This window comes from Lithobates pipiens, unplaced genomic scaffold, assembly GCF_037356315.1.
Source record: "Lithobates pipiens isolate NorthernLeopardFrog02 unplaced genomic scaffold, aLitPip1_a1.2 Scaffold_23, whole genome shotgun sequence".
Lineage (NCBI taxonomy): Eukaryota > Metazoa > Chordata > Amphibia > Anura > Ranidae > Lithobates > Lithobates pipiens.
In genome coordinates this window covers 280,858,598-280,875,715 of record NW_027507785.1, presented here as the reverse complement: position 1 = coordinate 280,875,715, position 17,118 = coordinate 280,858,598, and the positions used below count along the sequence as shown (strand labels likewise).

Genomic DNA, 17,118 nt, shown 5'->3' with positions numbered 1-17,118 from the left:
GTATGACAATCGTGTAATCAGTACAGTATGCGTCCAATAAAAGTTGTTCGACAAACACCACGCAAGCTTGGAAACACGAAAATAAACCAGAAGGACACAGGGGTCACACATATTTTACATCATTTAAAATACGTAGCTACGCACAACAGAAGATTTTTACAGAATCGTACGACAAAAATCTTACACACATTTTGCACTGTTGTATTCGATCTTAGTTGTATGCAACAAAATGTGAACAATCTGTTTTACGACAATCGGAACATGTGTACGGGGCATAAGGGTGAACTAACATTTTACGTAGATGTGCAGCGACAAGGTCTCTTTAGGCTATACTAGCTAAAGATAGTAGTAAGAGTCCTGGTTTGGTAGAATACAGAAGGGTGCTGATTTCTGAGTGTAACACTATTTTCATGCAATCATTTTCATTGATTTTTATTCTCTGTTCTTGATCTGTCCAAAATTTTGTTCAACGTTGTTGACACTTATTACATATAAAAATGGGGGGAAAAAAAACATACAACCAAGATTCATTCCTAACAAAGAATGACTTTAATGGCAATGTCTTTAGATTTAACATCAAAATATATTTATATATGTACATTTCTAAAACATTAAAAAATACCTGCAAACACATTGAAGACACAAAGATTTCAACAGTAATAAAAATGCAAGTTTAAGAACAAAGACTAACACAAATCACACAAGTAAGACAATGTAGTCACTGTAAGTGGGCAAGGGCATGCTGCCACCTTCAAGACTCAGCATACATAGTTGGCACGGCATGCTGGAACTTATATTTCATCAACTGGTGAACAGCTAATTCTTAAGTCTCAGTGAAAAAGTGGACTTCCACCAAAAGCCTGTCCCAAATTTGACCATATGTAGTTGAGACCATTGCCCACCTTTGGTAAAATGTGTTTTTGTCACATAAGATCATGACTGGTCAATTTTGGGACAGTTGGGATGTATATTGTAGGTTGCCCTTGCTGATTTTAAAGCATAATATGACACACAGGAATTACCCTTCTTTTGCACACAGAGGTCAGCAGCTAATTTCTAGGGATTGATATTCTGCTTTGTGGGATCAGATCCCAGCCCTTTTATCTGGGGAGAGTTCTAAGTATTGGTATAGTGGCTCCAATGAAAATGTTAACATGGTTTGGAGTTCAAGGGGTTTTGGTTGGTTCCAGACAAGGTGGTAATTGGGTTAACATGAACACTTTTGTTGTGGGGGATTGGAGTCAAAGCGCAAGTTTTTGCCTCCACTGGCTGCCGAATTCTCATTTTCAAGACTCTCGGACATCTTGTCGCAGATGATATCAACAAGGCGTTCAAAAACCTGTTTCACCTGAATATTCTCCTTGGCACTGGCTTCAAAGAATTCAAAACCTGTGTGCATAAAAAAATATGATTAAGGACTGAAGTCGGTATATATTGGGCACATTTAGGTGGAATATATTAGGCATATTAGGTGGAACTACTGTATACACAAAAAAAAATACATTTACAGTGCCTTGAAAAAGTATTCATACCCTTTGAAATTTTCCACATTGTCACGTTACGACCAAAACGGTAAATGTATTTTATTGGAATTTTATGTGATAGACCAACACAAAGTGGCACATAATTGTGAAGTGGAAGGAAAATGATAAATGGTTTTCAACATTTTTTAAAAAGAAATATCTGAAAAGTGTGGTGTGCATTTTTATTCAGGCCCCTTTACTCTGATACCCCAACTAAAATCTAGTGAAACAAATTGCCTTCAGAAGTCACCTAATTCGTAAATAGAGTCTACCTGTGTGTAATTTAATCTCAGTATAAATACAGCTGTTCTGTGAAGCCCTCAGAGGTTTGTAAGAAAACCCTGATGAACAAACCGCATCATGAAGGCCAAGGAACACACCAGACAGGTCAGTGATAAAGTTGTAGAGAAATTTAAAGCAGGGTTAGCTTATAAAAAAAATGATCCCAACATCTCATGGAGCACTGTTTAATCCATCATCTGAAAATGGATGGATGGCACAACTGCAAACCTACCAAGACATGGCTGTCTACCTAAACTGACAGGCTGGGCAAGAAGAGCATTACTCCGAGAAGCAGCCAAGAAGCCCATGATAACTCTGGAGGAGCTACAGAGAGCCACAGCTCAGATGGGAGAATCTGTCCACAGGACAACTATTAGTTGTGCTCTCCACAAATCTGGCCTTTATGGAAGAGTGACAAGAAGAAAGACATTGTTGAAAGAAAGCCATAAGAAGTCTTGTTTACAGTTTGCGAGAAGCCAAGTGGGGGACACAGCAAACATGTGGAAGAAGGTGCTCTGGTCAGATGAGACCAAAAGTATGTGTGGCAGAAAACTAACACTACCCATCACTCTGAACACACCATCCCCACCGTGAAACATGGTGGTTTCAGCATCATGTTGTAGGGATTCTTTTCTTCAGCAGGGACAGGGAAGCTGGTCAGAGTTGATGGGAAGATAGAGCCAAATACAGGGCAATCTTGGAAGAAAACCTGTTAATAGTCTGCAAAAGACTTGACACTAGGGTGGAGGTTCACCTACCTTCCAAGCAAGACAACATCCCTAAACATACAACCAGAGCTACAATGGAATGGTTTAGATCAAAGCATATTCATGTGTTAGAATGGCCCAGCCAAAGTCCAGACCTAAATCCAATTGAGAATCTGTGACAAGATTTGAAAATTGCTGTTCACATATGCTCTCCATCTAATCTGACAGAGTTTACGCTATTTTGCAAGGAAAAATGGACATAAATATCACTCTCTAGATGTGCAAAGCTGGTAGCAACATCCCCAAAAAGACTTGCAGCTGTAATTGCACTAAAAGGTGGTTCTACAAAGTATTGACTCAGGGGGGCTGAATACAAATGCACGCCTCACTTTTCAAATTTTTCTTTGTAAAAAATGTTGAAAAACATTTTATAATTTTCCTTCCACTTCACAATTATGTGCTACTTTGTGTTGGTCTATCACATAATATCCCCAAAAAATTAATTTACGTTTTTAGTTCTAACTTGACAAAATGTGGAAAATTTCAAGGGGTATAAAAAAAATCAAGGCACTGCATATGCTGTTTTTTCTACTGGTGGTTGAGTCAAATCAGTTTTTGCTTAATGGTCCTTACCGATGTACTCCCACTGATTTGAGGAGTTTACCATTAAGTATGAAAAATATACATGTTATTAATGGGGCGAACCTGGAGTGCCCAATTCAGTGTGTACAGCTTTTGTTAATACAGCTTACATATTTTTATTTTTTTATTTTTTTAAGAGTCAAGAAAAAAATTGGTGCAACTGCTGCAGTTGGGCATTTAAAAAAAATAATCTTTTTTATTGGTTTGCAATGAGAAGAACAAAAGAAACAGTTAAACATACATTGGTCTTACAAGGTAACGATATGGCCCCTGTGAGGACTTCATGTTTGTCTTGTCATAAATAAACAGCACACATGAAGCTCGAATTGTGATACCATGTACAAAAGCACAGATCAATGGGTCACTAGGTAATGTAGTTCATACTTGTATATGATAGGGTGACACCTCTAAGCCCTTGTACACACGGTCGGAGATTCCGACAACCATATCCGTCGGAGTAATTCCGACAGATCAATTCCGGAAGAGGTCCGGAAATGATGTTGCATACACACGGTCAGACTAAGTTGTCGGTAAATCAGATTGTACATAACATGATGACATTATTTCGTTACGATGGGACTATGTTCAGGCTAGTAGCCAATAGCTTTGGTCTAGGAATTTGATCTGAGCATGCGTGGCACTTTGTCCGTCGGAGTAGGCTACACATGATCGGAGTATGTCCGATAGGAGCATTTTGTCAGAAAATGTTACCGGCAAGTTGGAAAACTTGGTCCGTCGGATATTCCGATGGAAACAGTCCGATGCAGACCACACACAGTCGGAATATCCGACATTCTGTCGGAATCTCCGACCGTGTGTACAAGGGCTTATACTTGTTGTGCACAGTTTGCACCCACTCGAAAGCCACCGTGCGGAGATTCTGTTAGAACTCTGAGGCAGAGGAGGGTTCTGCCAGCCATTTAGACCAGATTTTGTCATATTTGTTGGGGGTGACCTCTATTTGCATACGTATCTTTATAAAGAGGTAGGCTGTTGTTGATGAGTTGTTTCCATAGGGAAAGAGGCAACTAAGGGTGCAGTTGGGCATTTTTGCATGTCTATTAAACTTCAGGCATTTGTTTTCTTGGCTGGGCAAGAGAAGGTGAGCAGTTCTATAGGAAAGGAGTTTTTCACATGTAACAACGTGTGTATCATGTGCTCATGCGTATCATAGGCTCTGACATTGAAGTTTATGAGGCCAAAAATGTCTGAATATACAAAAAAAAAAAAAAAAAAAGAAAAAAACTCATGTATTTTTTGAGCATAGGCCAACTGAGTGTACAGGGGTATACGGGACAATTAGAAATCTGCATAATAAACATAGTCAGGCATGGGGAAATGAGAAGAAAAACTCCAGTGTGAATAGGGGCTAATGTGTTTAGCTGTAATACAGATTACATGTGTTGGAGTGCTGCAGTGTCATTAACTCTCAATGACACCACAATACATTTGTGTTACAGTGCACTACAATGCAAAGTAAGGCACTGCAATGCATTGGCAGGCATTGCACTAGTAAAAATGCAGAAGTGTGATTTTTGTTACATTGTGGTGCATTAGGCAGCCTGTTTAGATGAACAGACTGTCTTTATGCAAAGCATGTTATTATGTAATGTAATGCATGTTAAATGCACTGCAACAGCCTTGATGTGAATGGGCCCTAAAATGACCTGTCCATAGGGCAACCCTGATAAGTTAATTGCCTTCCTCCCAAATTGGCCCTTGTGAATGTAATAGTGAAATTAGATTGTAAGCTCCTTCAGTGCACACAGACTGATGTAAATTGTTCTATGTTCTCTGTAAAGAACTGTGCAATAAGTCAGTGGTGTATAAACACAAGACATAAAAGACAAAAGTACTTTCCAGTGTTTTGATGGGGGACGAATCTAAATCTTTAAATTTACTAAATTTTAATAACTAAAGGCAATTTTTTTTAGTTTTGAATAGAGTGGAGAGAGATTAAACACCTTTCAGTTTTTACTGCTGTCTGTTCCCCATTGGGGAGATTCATGTTCTTGGAAGTGAAGTAAAAGAAAATCCCAAATTTTGGGTTAACAGCAAGAGTGGAAGTCTTCTAATAGAGACACAAATGTTTTGAGGACAACCAGGGATGTCCCCACTTTGGAGAAATTTACACTTGCTCCCCAATTGGTTTTTGGACAGGATATAAAGGTTTATTTCCCAATTGGACAAAGATGGCAAATCATAAAAAAAAATGTACTTTAACCCTTCACCGCGATGGTACGCATATATGCGGTCTCTCGGCGAAAAGCCACATATATGTTTACCAGAATGTAAACAGAGCTGAGCACGCCACTTTTCGATCATGTGACAGCCAATCCCAGTGGTCACATGATAAGAAACCCTGCTCCACCTCCCAGCATCAGAAACCTCTTAAAGGGCCGGGAGGCACCGACATTATGGTTCTTGCATAAGCCCAGTCATAACTGGTTCTCATCAAGGAATCTGCCAAATATGATCTGCTTTTTTTTTTTTATTATTTCAATTTTCTTGAGCTTTATGACATGCTTATCAACAGAAAAAATAAATAAATCTTACAAGACTTTAGTGGCTGGACACAAAAAGTTTCAGTAGAGATGGATAGAGCATAGTTATGTTTTGCCCCTATCTAGTCTGGATCAGAAGCTGGGATGGCCCTGCTAGCTATACAGCAGGTTGACAATGTAGACTGATGACTAGGGATGTTCTATAGAGCAACACTACAATGCACACAATCAGCTGGAATGATAACAAAGAGGAGCATGGATTTCAGCTGATGCTGCTGTACTTGTGACTTCTTTGCAAAACCATCAGCGGCCATTGTCCTCTAGTGCTGATCGGAGCAGCAGGGTGATGGGTAGAACGTGGGGACATGTGGTATAGCATACTCTTATAGCAAGAAACCTGAGTCGCAGCAGGGCTCATTCAGGCACCACGGGAGTTGGTCTACCCCACTTCTACAATATGACTTGCACTTTTCCTTCAGAATTTTTTTTTTTAATTCACCAAACAGGGCTGTAGATTCTCCCTCCAGGAAAGATAAAATCCTGGGACGATTGCTTTGCAAGCATCATGCATATCCTCTGCTCGGTACAGGTCAGAAAAAATCATGTAGGGTGTCTGCTAAATGCTGATCTAAAATGAAAGTTCAGGTCTGCCTTAAAAAAAAAATTGAAGGTTTGGGAAGGTGCACAAGGGTGTTTAAAATCCATTTAAAACTTTTATAACTAGGTCACGTTAATTTTATTAAAACCAATGGCTTCGTTTTTAAGTGCATCGTTATGCCTGCAAATACCTGCATTAGTCTTGAAACTGAGCTATGTACCCCTTAGAGCCCCTGGAATCCTAAAACCCAGTCTGTACATGGATTCTCAATTTCATCTGTCATGTAACTGTCAAATGCAAGGCCTTAATCATCAATACAGGCTCTGACATTTGACAGCCAAATGATGGAGCAGTGGTGGTCAAGTTTCTCAATATGGTGGGTTTCAAATGTGGTCCTCAACATCACCAAATGGCTCCAGATAAAATTCAGTGAATATTTTGCATCAGAAACAGCAGATACACAACAGGATAGACTATCTGCATGAAACAAGAGATGGTTGGAGACTGCAGGCAATGGCACAGGAGACATTCATGGACTGCAGACATGATGCAAGAGATGGTCAGAGACTACAGACATGATTCAAGAAATGGTCAGAGCCTTCAGATATGATACAAGAGATGATCACAGACTGCGGACAAGAGATGGTCAGAAAGTGTGGACATGATGTTTGAGATAGTCAGAGACTGTGGACATGATGCTAGAGATGGTCAGAGAGTGCAGACATGATGCAAGAGATAGTCATAGATTGCAGACATGATATAAGAAAAAGAGACTGCAGATATGATACATGAGATGGTCAGAGACTGCGGACATGGTACAAGAGATGGTCAGAAAGTGTGGACATGATGTTAGAGATGGTCAGAGACTGCAGACGTGATACTAGAGATATTTAGAGACTGCAGACATGATGTTAGAGATGGTCAGAGAGTGTGGACATGATGCTAAAGATGGTCATAGATTGCAGACATGATACAAGAAATGGTCAGACAGCAAATATGATACATGAGATGATCAGAGACTGCAGATATGATGTTAGATTAATGCACGAGATTGTCAGAGGCCGAGAACCTGCTAATAGGAGTTGTTGTAGACTGGCGATAAGCTTCAGGACACATATTACATGAGACTGCTAGAAATCACTGCTATAACGGGGCAGTAGGGAAGCACAGATTACTCTCTGCAGGAGCCCTAAAGGCTGCACAAAGAGTGTCATGGACCATGGGTTGGGCACCAGGGGGCATAAACAGCTGATATAGATATATTTTTACTATTTCACCTGCTAAAGAGATTGTAATTCTGTTCAGCCCATCTTACACCTCTATAACCCTGCACAGAGAGACAGGCAGATGACTTCTCGTTTCACCAATGCAGCTTTAAATATGTAATTCCTTTGACTCTAGCCAGATGACCAAGCATTATCACCTCTGTCCAATGTATGGGGATGCTAAAATAGGAGGTAGCATCACTGAATCAGATAATTGAATGGGACAAGGAGGCTGGGTGGATGCCAAATATGCATTTTCTGTAACTGGGGATTCGCAGCAGAATTTTGGGAAATTCAGTTTGCCACAAAACTACCAACTTCACTTTTTTGGCAAAACTTTATCAATGTTTGCTTCCAATGTACTCCAGTGCATTCTGCTGCAAATCATCGTTCATCCTCATTTGTAAGCAATCTTCCATTCTAGCATCATCTTCTGCTGTAATTATTATCATCTTTCAGTGTCGCCAGCTGCCATAATCATTTGTAAGGGTATAAAATCCATTATTTTTGAGCAAGTTAGTAATAACTAACAGTATATCAGTGGGCATGTGAAATTTTGCAAAAATAGCCATATAAATTTAGGACTGATCTCACTGGGTAGGACATAAAAAGAGGAAAATCTACACAAGAGACAATATACTTAGCAAAAAGTGCCTTTAAAATTTGTGTGAATGCCAGCAGAGGGTGCTGCAGCACAACACATACCAAGTTGTTCAGCTAGGTGCTTTCCTTTCTCTGCAGGTATCACTCTCTCATCCTCCATGTCACACTTATTTCCAACCAAAATGACCTGTGCATTGTCCCAGGAATAGGTTTTTATCTGTGTAGCCCTAAAAAAAAAAAGAAGACAACATAGTTTAAGGAATCAATCATTAGACTTTTGTATAGATTCCCTAGACAGTGCCTGCAGAGTCTCAACACAGGTGCCAAAAAACATTCCACCTTACTATCCAAGAAAGCTTGGTGGCATGTTAGAACTTTCCTGCAGGGAGTCACTTCATATCAATTCATATACGGAAAGAAACTTCCATTGGCATTTAGAAAATGAACAGTTGAGATAATATATTTGATTTGGTGCAATAATACAATGACAACATTTTTAACTTGTCTTGTTCATAATTTTAGCTTAAAGAGGAACTGCAGTCTGCTCACATAATTTGTAATAAAAACATCTTTGCCATTCTGAAGCTTCCCCCCAACCACTTTGCATATTATTTTATATATACTGTCATTCTGTACTTGCCAAATATGCTGCAGGAATCTCCCTCCACTGAGTCTGGCTGCAACCATTTTAACTGTGGGCAGCTAAAGCTGCTGCCTGTTCACTTCCTGAATATACACAAACACCTCAAGCTCTGCAGTTCTCATTGGCCCTCTTATGACTCATCCTTTCCTGGCAAACTCTCATGAGAGTGGGAGAGAGAGTTGTGCATGATGTCATAAGCCTAGGCAGAAACAGGAAGTGGGTTGTAGAAGGTATTTACTGGCAGAAAAAAAAATGTTTTACTATCCAAAGATAAAACAAGGGCAGGGGATTTTAATAGATGGAAAGTTGAAAAAAATGACTGAAGATCCGCTTTAAGAGTTGTCTAAGTAGATCTTTGCATAATCAAATCCACTAACATTCCAGTTAAAGCGGTATAAACTCAAAACCAAAAATGTAATATATTGCAGCTTACCAATCATTGGATGTGGTTGCTGCATTTGTTTTTTTTTTTGGCTTTTCCCTCTTTTCACCTGCTGATCTGGCCAGTAACACACCTCCTGCACGCAGGAGTCCTCTTTCCAGCAAGGAGCTCCAATTTTCTGGCAGCATGCGCCGGACCTTCAGAGCGTGTGCGCCGCTGATGTCAGTGGCTGCATGCAATGTGAATATCTCTTAAACCATACAGGTTTAGGAGATATTCATTTTACCTACAGGTAAACCTTATTATAGGCATACCTGTAGGTAAAAATGTGAAAGCAGAGTATACAACTGCTTTAAAGCCAAACTCCAGCCAACACTTTATAATCAGTTACAGCAAACAGGTTTTTTTCACTTTGAGATAAAGATTTAGCATAAATAAAAACAATTATTTTATTCACCCCTGCTAGTGTTAAAGTGAAACTTCAGTCATTTTTCATCTTTCAATCTATTGAATCTTCTGCCCCTGTTGTTTTAACACTTCCTGTTTCTTGTCTGTAAAAAAAAGCCTAGGCTGATGACATCATGCACAGCTCTCTCTATCACTATCCTGAGAGTTTGCCACGAAGGGAGGGGGGAATAAGTCATAAGAGGGCCAATGAGAGCTGCAGAGCTGGAGGTGTGTGGCTGTGTAAATAAAGGAAGTGAACAGTCAGCTGCCAGATTGCAGCCAGGGTCAGTGGAGGAAGGTTTCTGCAGCATATTTGGCAAGTACAGAATCACAGTATATATAAAATAATATGCAGAGTGGTTGTAGGGAAGCTTCAGAATGGCAAAGATGTTTTTCTTAAAAATTATGCGAGCAGACTGCAGTTCCTCTTTAAAGAGGAAGTAAACCCTGATGAGTTTACTTCCTCTTTCATTCCCTGCAAAGTCAAAGCATAATGGACTACTATGCATCGCATAGTAGTCCATTATGTGTCACTTACCTGACACAGGAGCCAGCGAAGTCACCGCTGTCCCCTGTAGTCCGGCGCATGCATCTTCCCGGTGGGGTCTCGCAGCTCCACCGCTGTCATTCGGCGAAGTCGCGATGACGTCACTCCCGCGCATGTACACAGGAGCCGACACGCGCGGCAGCTCCGTCGTTGGAAATGCCACGCTCAGTGCGCCTGTCTTCGGGCAAATATCTCCTAAACCGTATAGGTTTAGGAGATATTTCTTGGACCTACAGGTAAGCCTTAATCTAGGCTTACCTGTAGGTCAAAGTGTGTTGTAAGGGTTTACAACCACTTTAAGTAATTTGTCTCATCCATGTAAACTGATTCATTTTGCTGGAGAGCTTTGAAAAACAACAGACTTGCTGGCTGAATCACCAGATGAAAAATTGAAGAAAGAAAGCCTAACAAGGAAACTGATGCAACCATAACATCTAAGAATTGGTAAGCTGCAATATAATAAATGTTTGGCTTTAATACCACTTTAAGCATGAACTTTCGGTGAGTTTGTTCACCCTTTTTGCCTTAGAGACTCTAAAGCCCCGTACACACGAGAGGACTTATGTCCGACAGACTTCCGAAGGAGTTCTGCCGGAGTTCCGACAGAGTTCTGACGGACTTTTCGACTGAGCGGACTTGGCCACACACAATCACACTAAACTCCGACGGATTCGAACGTGATGACGTACGACTCGACTCGAATAAGGAAGTTCATAGCCAGTAGCCAATAGCTGCCCTAGCGTCGGTTTTAGTCCGTCGGAATAGCATACACACGAGCGAATTTTTCGAAGGGACCGGGTCCGGCGGAGTTCCGGCGGAAAAATTTGAAGCATGTTCCATATTCTAAAGTCCGTCAGACTTTGGCGAATCAAAAGTCCGTTGCAGCCCACACACGATCGAATAGTCTGACGGAATCAGTCCGTCGGACTTTGGATGTTGAAAAGTCCGCTCGTGTGTACGCGGCATTAAGGTCTAGCTTTTCCCCCCACAGCATTACTATATCTTGATATTTACAATGTTTGACTTAAAAACAAATGTTACCCATTGAAATTACATTTCATCGCCCTAGCGGACCATTATCTGATAGATAGACTAGAAAACATTGTTCAACTGCCATTGTTCCCTTGTAGATAAGATGGTGCTGCCGTCTGAGCATCACCAAAGCTCCAATTCTTTAACCTTTGTGTTGAGACTCAGCTGCAAAGTCCATCGAATTGTCCGCCGGACCAAGTCCTTCGGAAAGTCCGGTCGTGTGTACGCAGCATTAGAGTCTGCAAAAGACTTGAGACTTGGGCAGGGGTTCACCTTTTAGCAGAAAACCCGAAACATACAGTCAGAACTACAATGGAATGGTTTCCATCGAAGCATATTCATGTGTTAGAATGGCCCAGTCATAGCCCAGGCTTAAATCCAATTAAGAATCTGTAGCAAGACTTGAAAATTGTTGTTCACGGACGCTCTCCATCCAATCTGACAGAGCTTGAGCTATTTTGCAAAGAATCTGTACATGAACATTTGTGTGATCACACAAGCCAATTATTATACACCTAACAGAATTTTTTTTACCAAAGACATGTAGCAGAATACATTTTGCCTTAAATTTATGACAAAATTCGATTTTATTGGATTTCTTTAAAAATAGAAAGAAGAAAATATTATTTTTTTTCCCAAATTTCTGCTATTTTTTCACTTATAATCGCAAAAAATTAAAAACGGAGTCGTGAATAAATACCACCAAAAGAAAACTCTATTTTTGCGAACAAAATGATCAAAATTTCATTTGGGTACAGCATAGCATGACTGCGCAATTGTTATTAAAAGTGCGAGAGTGCTGAAAGCTGAAAACTTGTGTGGGAAGGAAGGGGGCGAAAGTGCCCAGTATTGTAGTGGTTAAAGCAGAGTTTCACCCATTTAAAAGTCAGCAGCTACAAAAAGTGTAGCTGCTGAATTTTAATTATCAGACACTCACCTGTCCCACAGTCCAGCAATATGGGCTCCTCTCCTTCTCCTCTCCAAAGCGCCGACAATCTAACTGTGGGCACCTGGCTATGGCTTCACACGCAAGCCGTGCTGTTAATGGTCGGGCAATCTTCTGGGACCTGTTATAAATATTGGAGAAACCGCGCTAATGCGTTCTAGGTATAGGATAGACAGAACCAGAAAAAACTCAAAAAATATATATGTATATTTTTTAGGTTGCAGCCCCCCAAACCAAAGGAAGTCCCCACAAGGGGTTTCCACAGCAATAAATAAAACCTAAAAAACTGGGGTATCTGGCGCTACCTCTTATTTAAAAAACTAACATAACATAATTCCAAAATCCCAAAAAGAGAGTGTATTTTGGTGGGAAACCCCGATAATGCCAATAAGTCCAATAATACATCAACTTATTCTATGACCTATCCTGTCTCTCAAATAGTGATCCTAGAAATCCAGTTACCACCCTAAGGAGATAATGACTCCTTCTCAGATGAGATACAATACAATAATTTCAAACCCACTAACTCTAGTTCTATAAAAATTAGATAAAATTATAACCTCTGCTGTTCACAATCTTCTGGGACCTGTGACCAGGGCCAGACTTACCATTGGGCTTGACTGAGCTCAAGCCCATGAGCCCCCCCCCCCCCCAATAGGGGGCCCCTTTGTGCCCCACCGAGATACATAGCCGAGTGTATTCGGCTTGGCTCCACTCACAGTCACGCCCAGTCCCGCCCTATGATGGACATAACACGGGACTGGGCGTGACCGTGAGCCAAGTCGAGTATACTCGGCTACTCTCGGCTCCGCTCAGGACTGCGAGAGGACCCGAGAGCCGCTGTAACATATTCGGTGACCCATCACAGTTTGCTACGGAAGTGACATTCCGTCGCCGCCATCTTGCTACACCCCACACTCGTCCACAGTAAGGATACACTAAGAAGGGGTAAAGAGGACATGTTGTTACACCCACCGGAGTTTTGCATTTTAGACATATTTATAACATTAAAGTTAGTATATAGTGAAATACAGTACTTACAACTCAGTCTGACTACTTAGATGTTGAATTTTAAAAGCAGAGAACTTGTGTTAGATTAGCAAACCTGTGAGATGAGCAGGGTTGCCTCTGCTTTTAAAATTCAAGATCTAAGTAGTCAGACGGAGTTCTAAGTCCTGTATTTCACTATATAAACTGACTACTGTTATAAATATGTGTAAAATGCAAAACTCCGGTGGGTGTAACAACATGTCCGCTTTACCCCTTCTTAGTGTATCCTTACTGTGGACGAGTGTGGGGAGTACCAAGATGGCGGCGACGGAACGTCACTTCCGTAGCAAACTGCGATGGGTCGCCGAATAGATCGTTACACCGCGAGAGCCGCTTAGAGGACCCAAGAGCCGCCGAGGTACACAGGACGCCATTTTTAAACTTTAAGACTGCAATGACAAGGCTAAAAATGACACTGGGGCAAGGCTGCAAATGACAAGGCTACACTGATAAGGCTGCAAATGACACTGACAATGCTGCAATGACACTGGACATGGCTGCAGATGGATGGGCAAGGCTGCAGATGGACACTGATAAGGCTGCATTGATGGGCATGTAAATGTAAGTTTTTTTAAACTTCCCTCCTAAAAGTTTTTTTCCTTAAAATTCCCTCCTAAAATTGGGGTGCGTGTTATACACTGATAAATACGGTAATGTATATGTAGCACTAACCCCCGAAGGATCTGCTGAATTTTTCTGGGCTTACCGATTACCTCCTCCAGATCGCACTCGTTCTTGTCTAGGGGTTCCCAGGGTTGATGACCCAGTAAGTGTAGAGACTGACGCTTGAATTCCTTGTTAGGATTTTTATTTTGCATAAAACAGTTGAACAAATTCAGTCTCTAAGTTGGGAATAGAGGGTATCAGGGTAAAGTTTAGCTCAGGTGCTTGGAACTGCTGACTTCATTAAAAGTCTCTCTGTACACAATCCAGGGAATAGCCACTCGCAACTGTATTCTTTAACTGTTGGATAAATCCTTAAGTTTGGGTTTAGCAGCCAACAGGTAATTCTAGCTTTTCAAAGTCTCTCACACAGACTTGGTTGGAAACTTAGTTATAACTGGAAGAATAGCAGTAGGAACCTTTCTTACTGTACCAGAATCTTTCAGCCGGTCCGGCGATACTGTAAGAATTGTGGATTCAGTCAATGTCAATGGCAGCTCAGCTTCCAGGCTCTTACCGAGCAGCTAGCCTTGTGCATGGCTCTCTTACCAAAGAATCCTCCTTCCGGTTACTGCGCCCCGAACTAGCCAGTTCTGAGGCTCGGAAATGGATGGATCCGCACCCCAGGCCATGAGGGCCCCTGGGGGCTGGTCAGGAGGACCAGGACCACGGAGTCAGCAACAACTTCTGGACCAGTACTCAGAACCACGTGACTTTGGCACCTTAAGTACCCTCTCCCGGATTACTCAGTGAGACAAATGTGCCCACTGATTGGCTCTGAGATGAAGATTGGTACCCAATGTGTCCAACCAGACTGCATTGTGACACGTACCAGAGGATTGCAGGGAGGTGAAGGGGGAGAAGTGAACTTACTTCCGGTGCCGCGTAGTCTGGGGAGGAAGTGAGAGCTGGGTACCCATAAAAACTGGGTATCCCCCCCCCTCAAAAAAAGTTAAATTTTTGGGTGGAACTCCACTTTAAGGTATAACTATAGCCAAGATTCTTTTAATCTATTTTTAAATCATTTGGAGAAACCTTACAGTAGCTTTGCGAAAGGTCACAGCAATAAATGGCTTGAAAGTGCAGGAAGATTGGTTACTAGTCAGGATCTATTTTGGTGACATTTATAAAATGCGACTCTTCCTAGAACATTTACAATTGATAATCTTTCAGCAATTTGGACATCACAAAATTAGTTCAAACCAAGAAATACAAAGAGACTTTATTTGCTTTGTCTAGAAAAAGTGCTCCTTGCCTACCATTATCTCCAATTTGTTTTACAAAGATTTTATTGTAACAAGATGTGCAACATAGATACAAATGCACTGCAATGTATTCAAGCATAGGAAAAGATATAAAATTATACATTAATGCCATGGTACATCTGTCCATAAAAAGTAGCACATTATTATCGTAAACACTTATACCCAGCTAAGCCACAGGTAATACACAAAGATTAAAGAAGCATAGCCAAAGCTATTTTGGTCATACTTCTCCTGTGGATCACATGAGTTTAGTTCATTCTGCACTCCTGTGACCTGTTTTCAGTAGACAGCAGGCTGAAACCCGCAGTCGGCTGACGTCACAAAGCCAGTCCAACCTGGACTGGCACCTGGCTCAGCCTCTCAGCGATCCGCCCAAGAGCCTAAGCCAGCCCCCCCCCCCCACTCCCTCCACAGCTCAGCGTTCCAGTGAGCACTGGAGGGGAGAGCAGAAAGCCGGTGATTGACAATCATGGCTCTCTGCCCAGAGCAGAGAGGAGAACTGAGTGACCAGTCCCGAAAGAGGACAGATGCAACATTGGATTGATGAGTATATTTTCTTAAAAACCCCTAACTTCTCTTTTAAACAAATCTTCCCACATTAGTTGTACCGGTTTATCTGACGCCCTCTCTCCTTTACATCCATTCAAAGTGTACAGTTTACACAACATTACTTTGCTCCAGAAGGCAGAGGCAGGGATCTGATGTCACACAGCACAGTATAGAACAGGCATCGGAGTGTATTCTGAGAACTGGAGTGGAGAAAGCGGTCACCTGTCTCCTCAACCCAGTCTCAAAGGAAAACATGCACAGCGAGGTTGTCATTCACCTGCCGCGAGCTGGGGGAGGAAGGGAGGAGGGCATCTCCCAGGATTCCCTGGTGTTGGCATAGACCAATGATGGCAAATTTTGGCACCCCAGATGTTTTGGAACTACATTTCCCATGATGCTCAACCACACTGCAGAGTGCATGAGCATCATGGAAAAGTAGTTTCAAAATGTCTGGAGTGCCAAGGTAGACTTTTAGAAGTGACTCATGCAAATGGCAGAGGAATGACTGATCAGATAGATAGCAGGTGCTTTGGATCAAGGAAAGTATAGACTATATAACAATATGCTCTGTTCATTTTTCATTCCAGAGGTTTACAACCACTTTAAGGAAAGTGAAAATAAAACGTTATAACATTTAGCACTCAGGTTAAATCACCAGTAAATTTGGAAACTAAAATCTTGAAAGAGGACTAAAGAATGTGATCATTTTATTATTTGCAATACACGGTTTTATTTTTCTGCACGCTGCAATGCTTTATGTGTGCAAGGGAGGTAAAAAAAGGCTTAATTAAGGCATATTTCAGGATTCTTTACTGAAGGAGCTGTGAACACATAATCTTCCTAAGACAATAGATTGCTTTAAAAAAGGGATGCATGTTTCTAATTGAACAAAATATAAATGGCTAGTAATATTTGTTTGGAAAAAAAAAACATTATAGAGCATTGTTTTAGGGAGTTACCAATTGCCTTTAAAGGCTTGTACACAATAAGAAAATCGGGCCAACATTTTCATCTGACGAACGATCGTACGATTTTCTGATAGTGTGTACACAACTTTCGACAGCTGATTCCAACCTTCCGAATGAAAATTTCTGAAGTAACACACTCCAATTTTTTTTTTCCTATGGACCAGAAGGGACGATTGTTGTTGAAAGTGTACTGTTTTTGTACGATTTGCATATGAGAAAAATCTGAAACAAAAGACTGCACATGATCTGAAACCATAAACAAACAAAAGCCTTTTATCATACGAGAATTTTCAAACATTAGTTCCTTCCTGGGTTCCGACTTGCTGTGAAACAACGAGAAAAATAAAATTTTCTTATAGTGTCTACCCCACTTAATGCCCCGTTGCAGCCTCAAAAAAGTTTTTTTTTTTTTAAGTCAGTAGCTATAAGTACTGTAGCTGCTGACTATTAATAAGGACACCTACCTGTCCAGGGAGCCCACGATGTCGGCCCACCAAGGCCG

At 41.2% G+C, this 17,118-nt stretch overlaps 1 protein-coding gene across 1 annotated transcript in view; it reads right to left on the bottom strand.

Annotated features, from left to right (window-relative positions):
• Positions 1 to 526: 526 nt before the first annotated feature.
• The window catches only part of RAB3B (RAB3B, member RAS oncogene family), a 161,841-nt gene continuing 145,249 nt past the window's right edge, over positions 527 to 17,118 (bottom strand). The window contains exons 4-5 of the mRNA XM_077453337.1: positions 8,227 to 8,351; positions 527 to 1,389 (exon numbers count right to left, since the gene is read on the bottom strand). Of these exons, the coding sequence (XP_077309463.1) occupies positions 1,208 to 1,389; positions 8,227 to 8,351 (307 nt within the window). The 3' untranslated portion in view covers positions 527 to 1,207. The remainder of the gene's footprint in view (positions 1,390 to 8,226; positions 8,352 to 17,118) is intronic.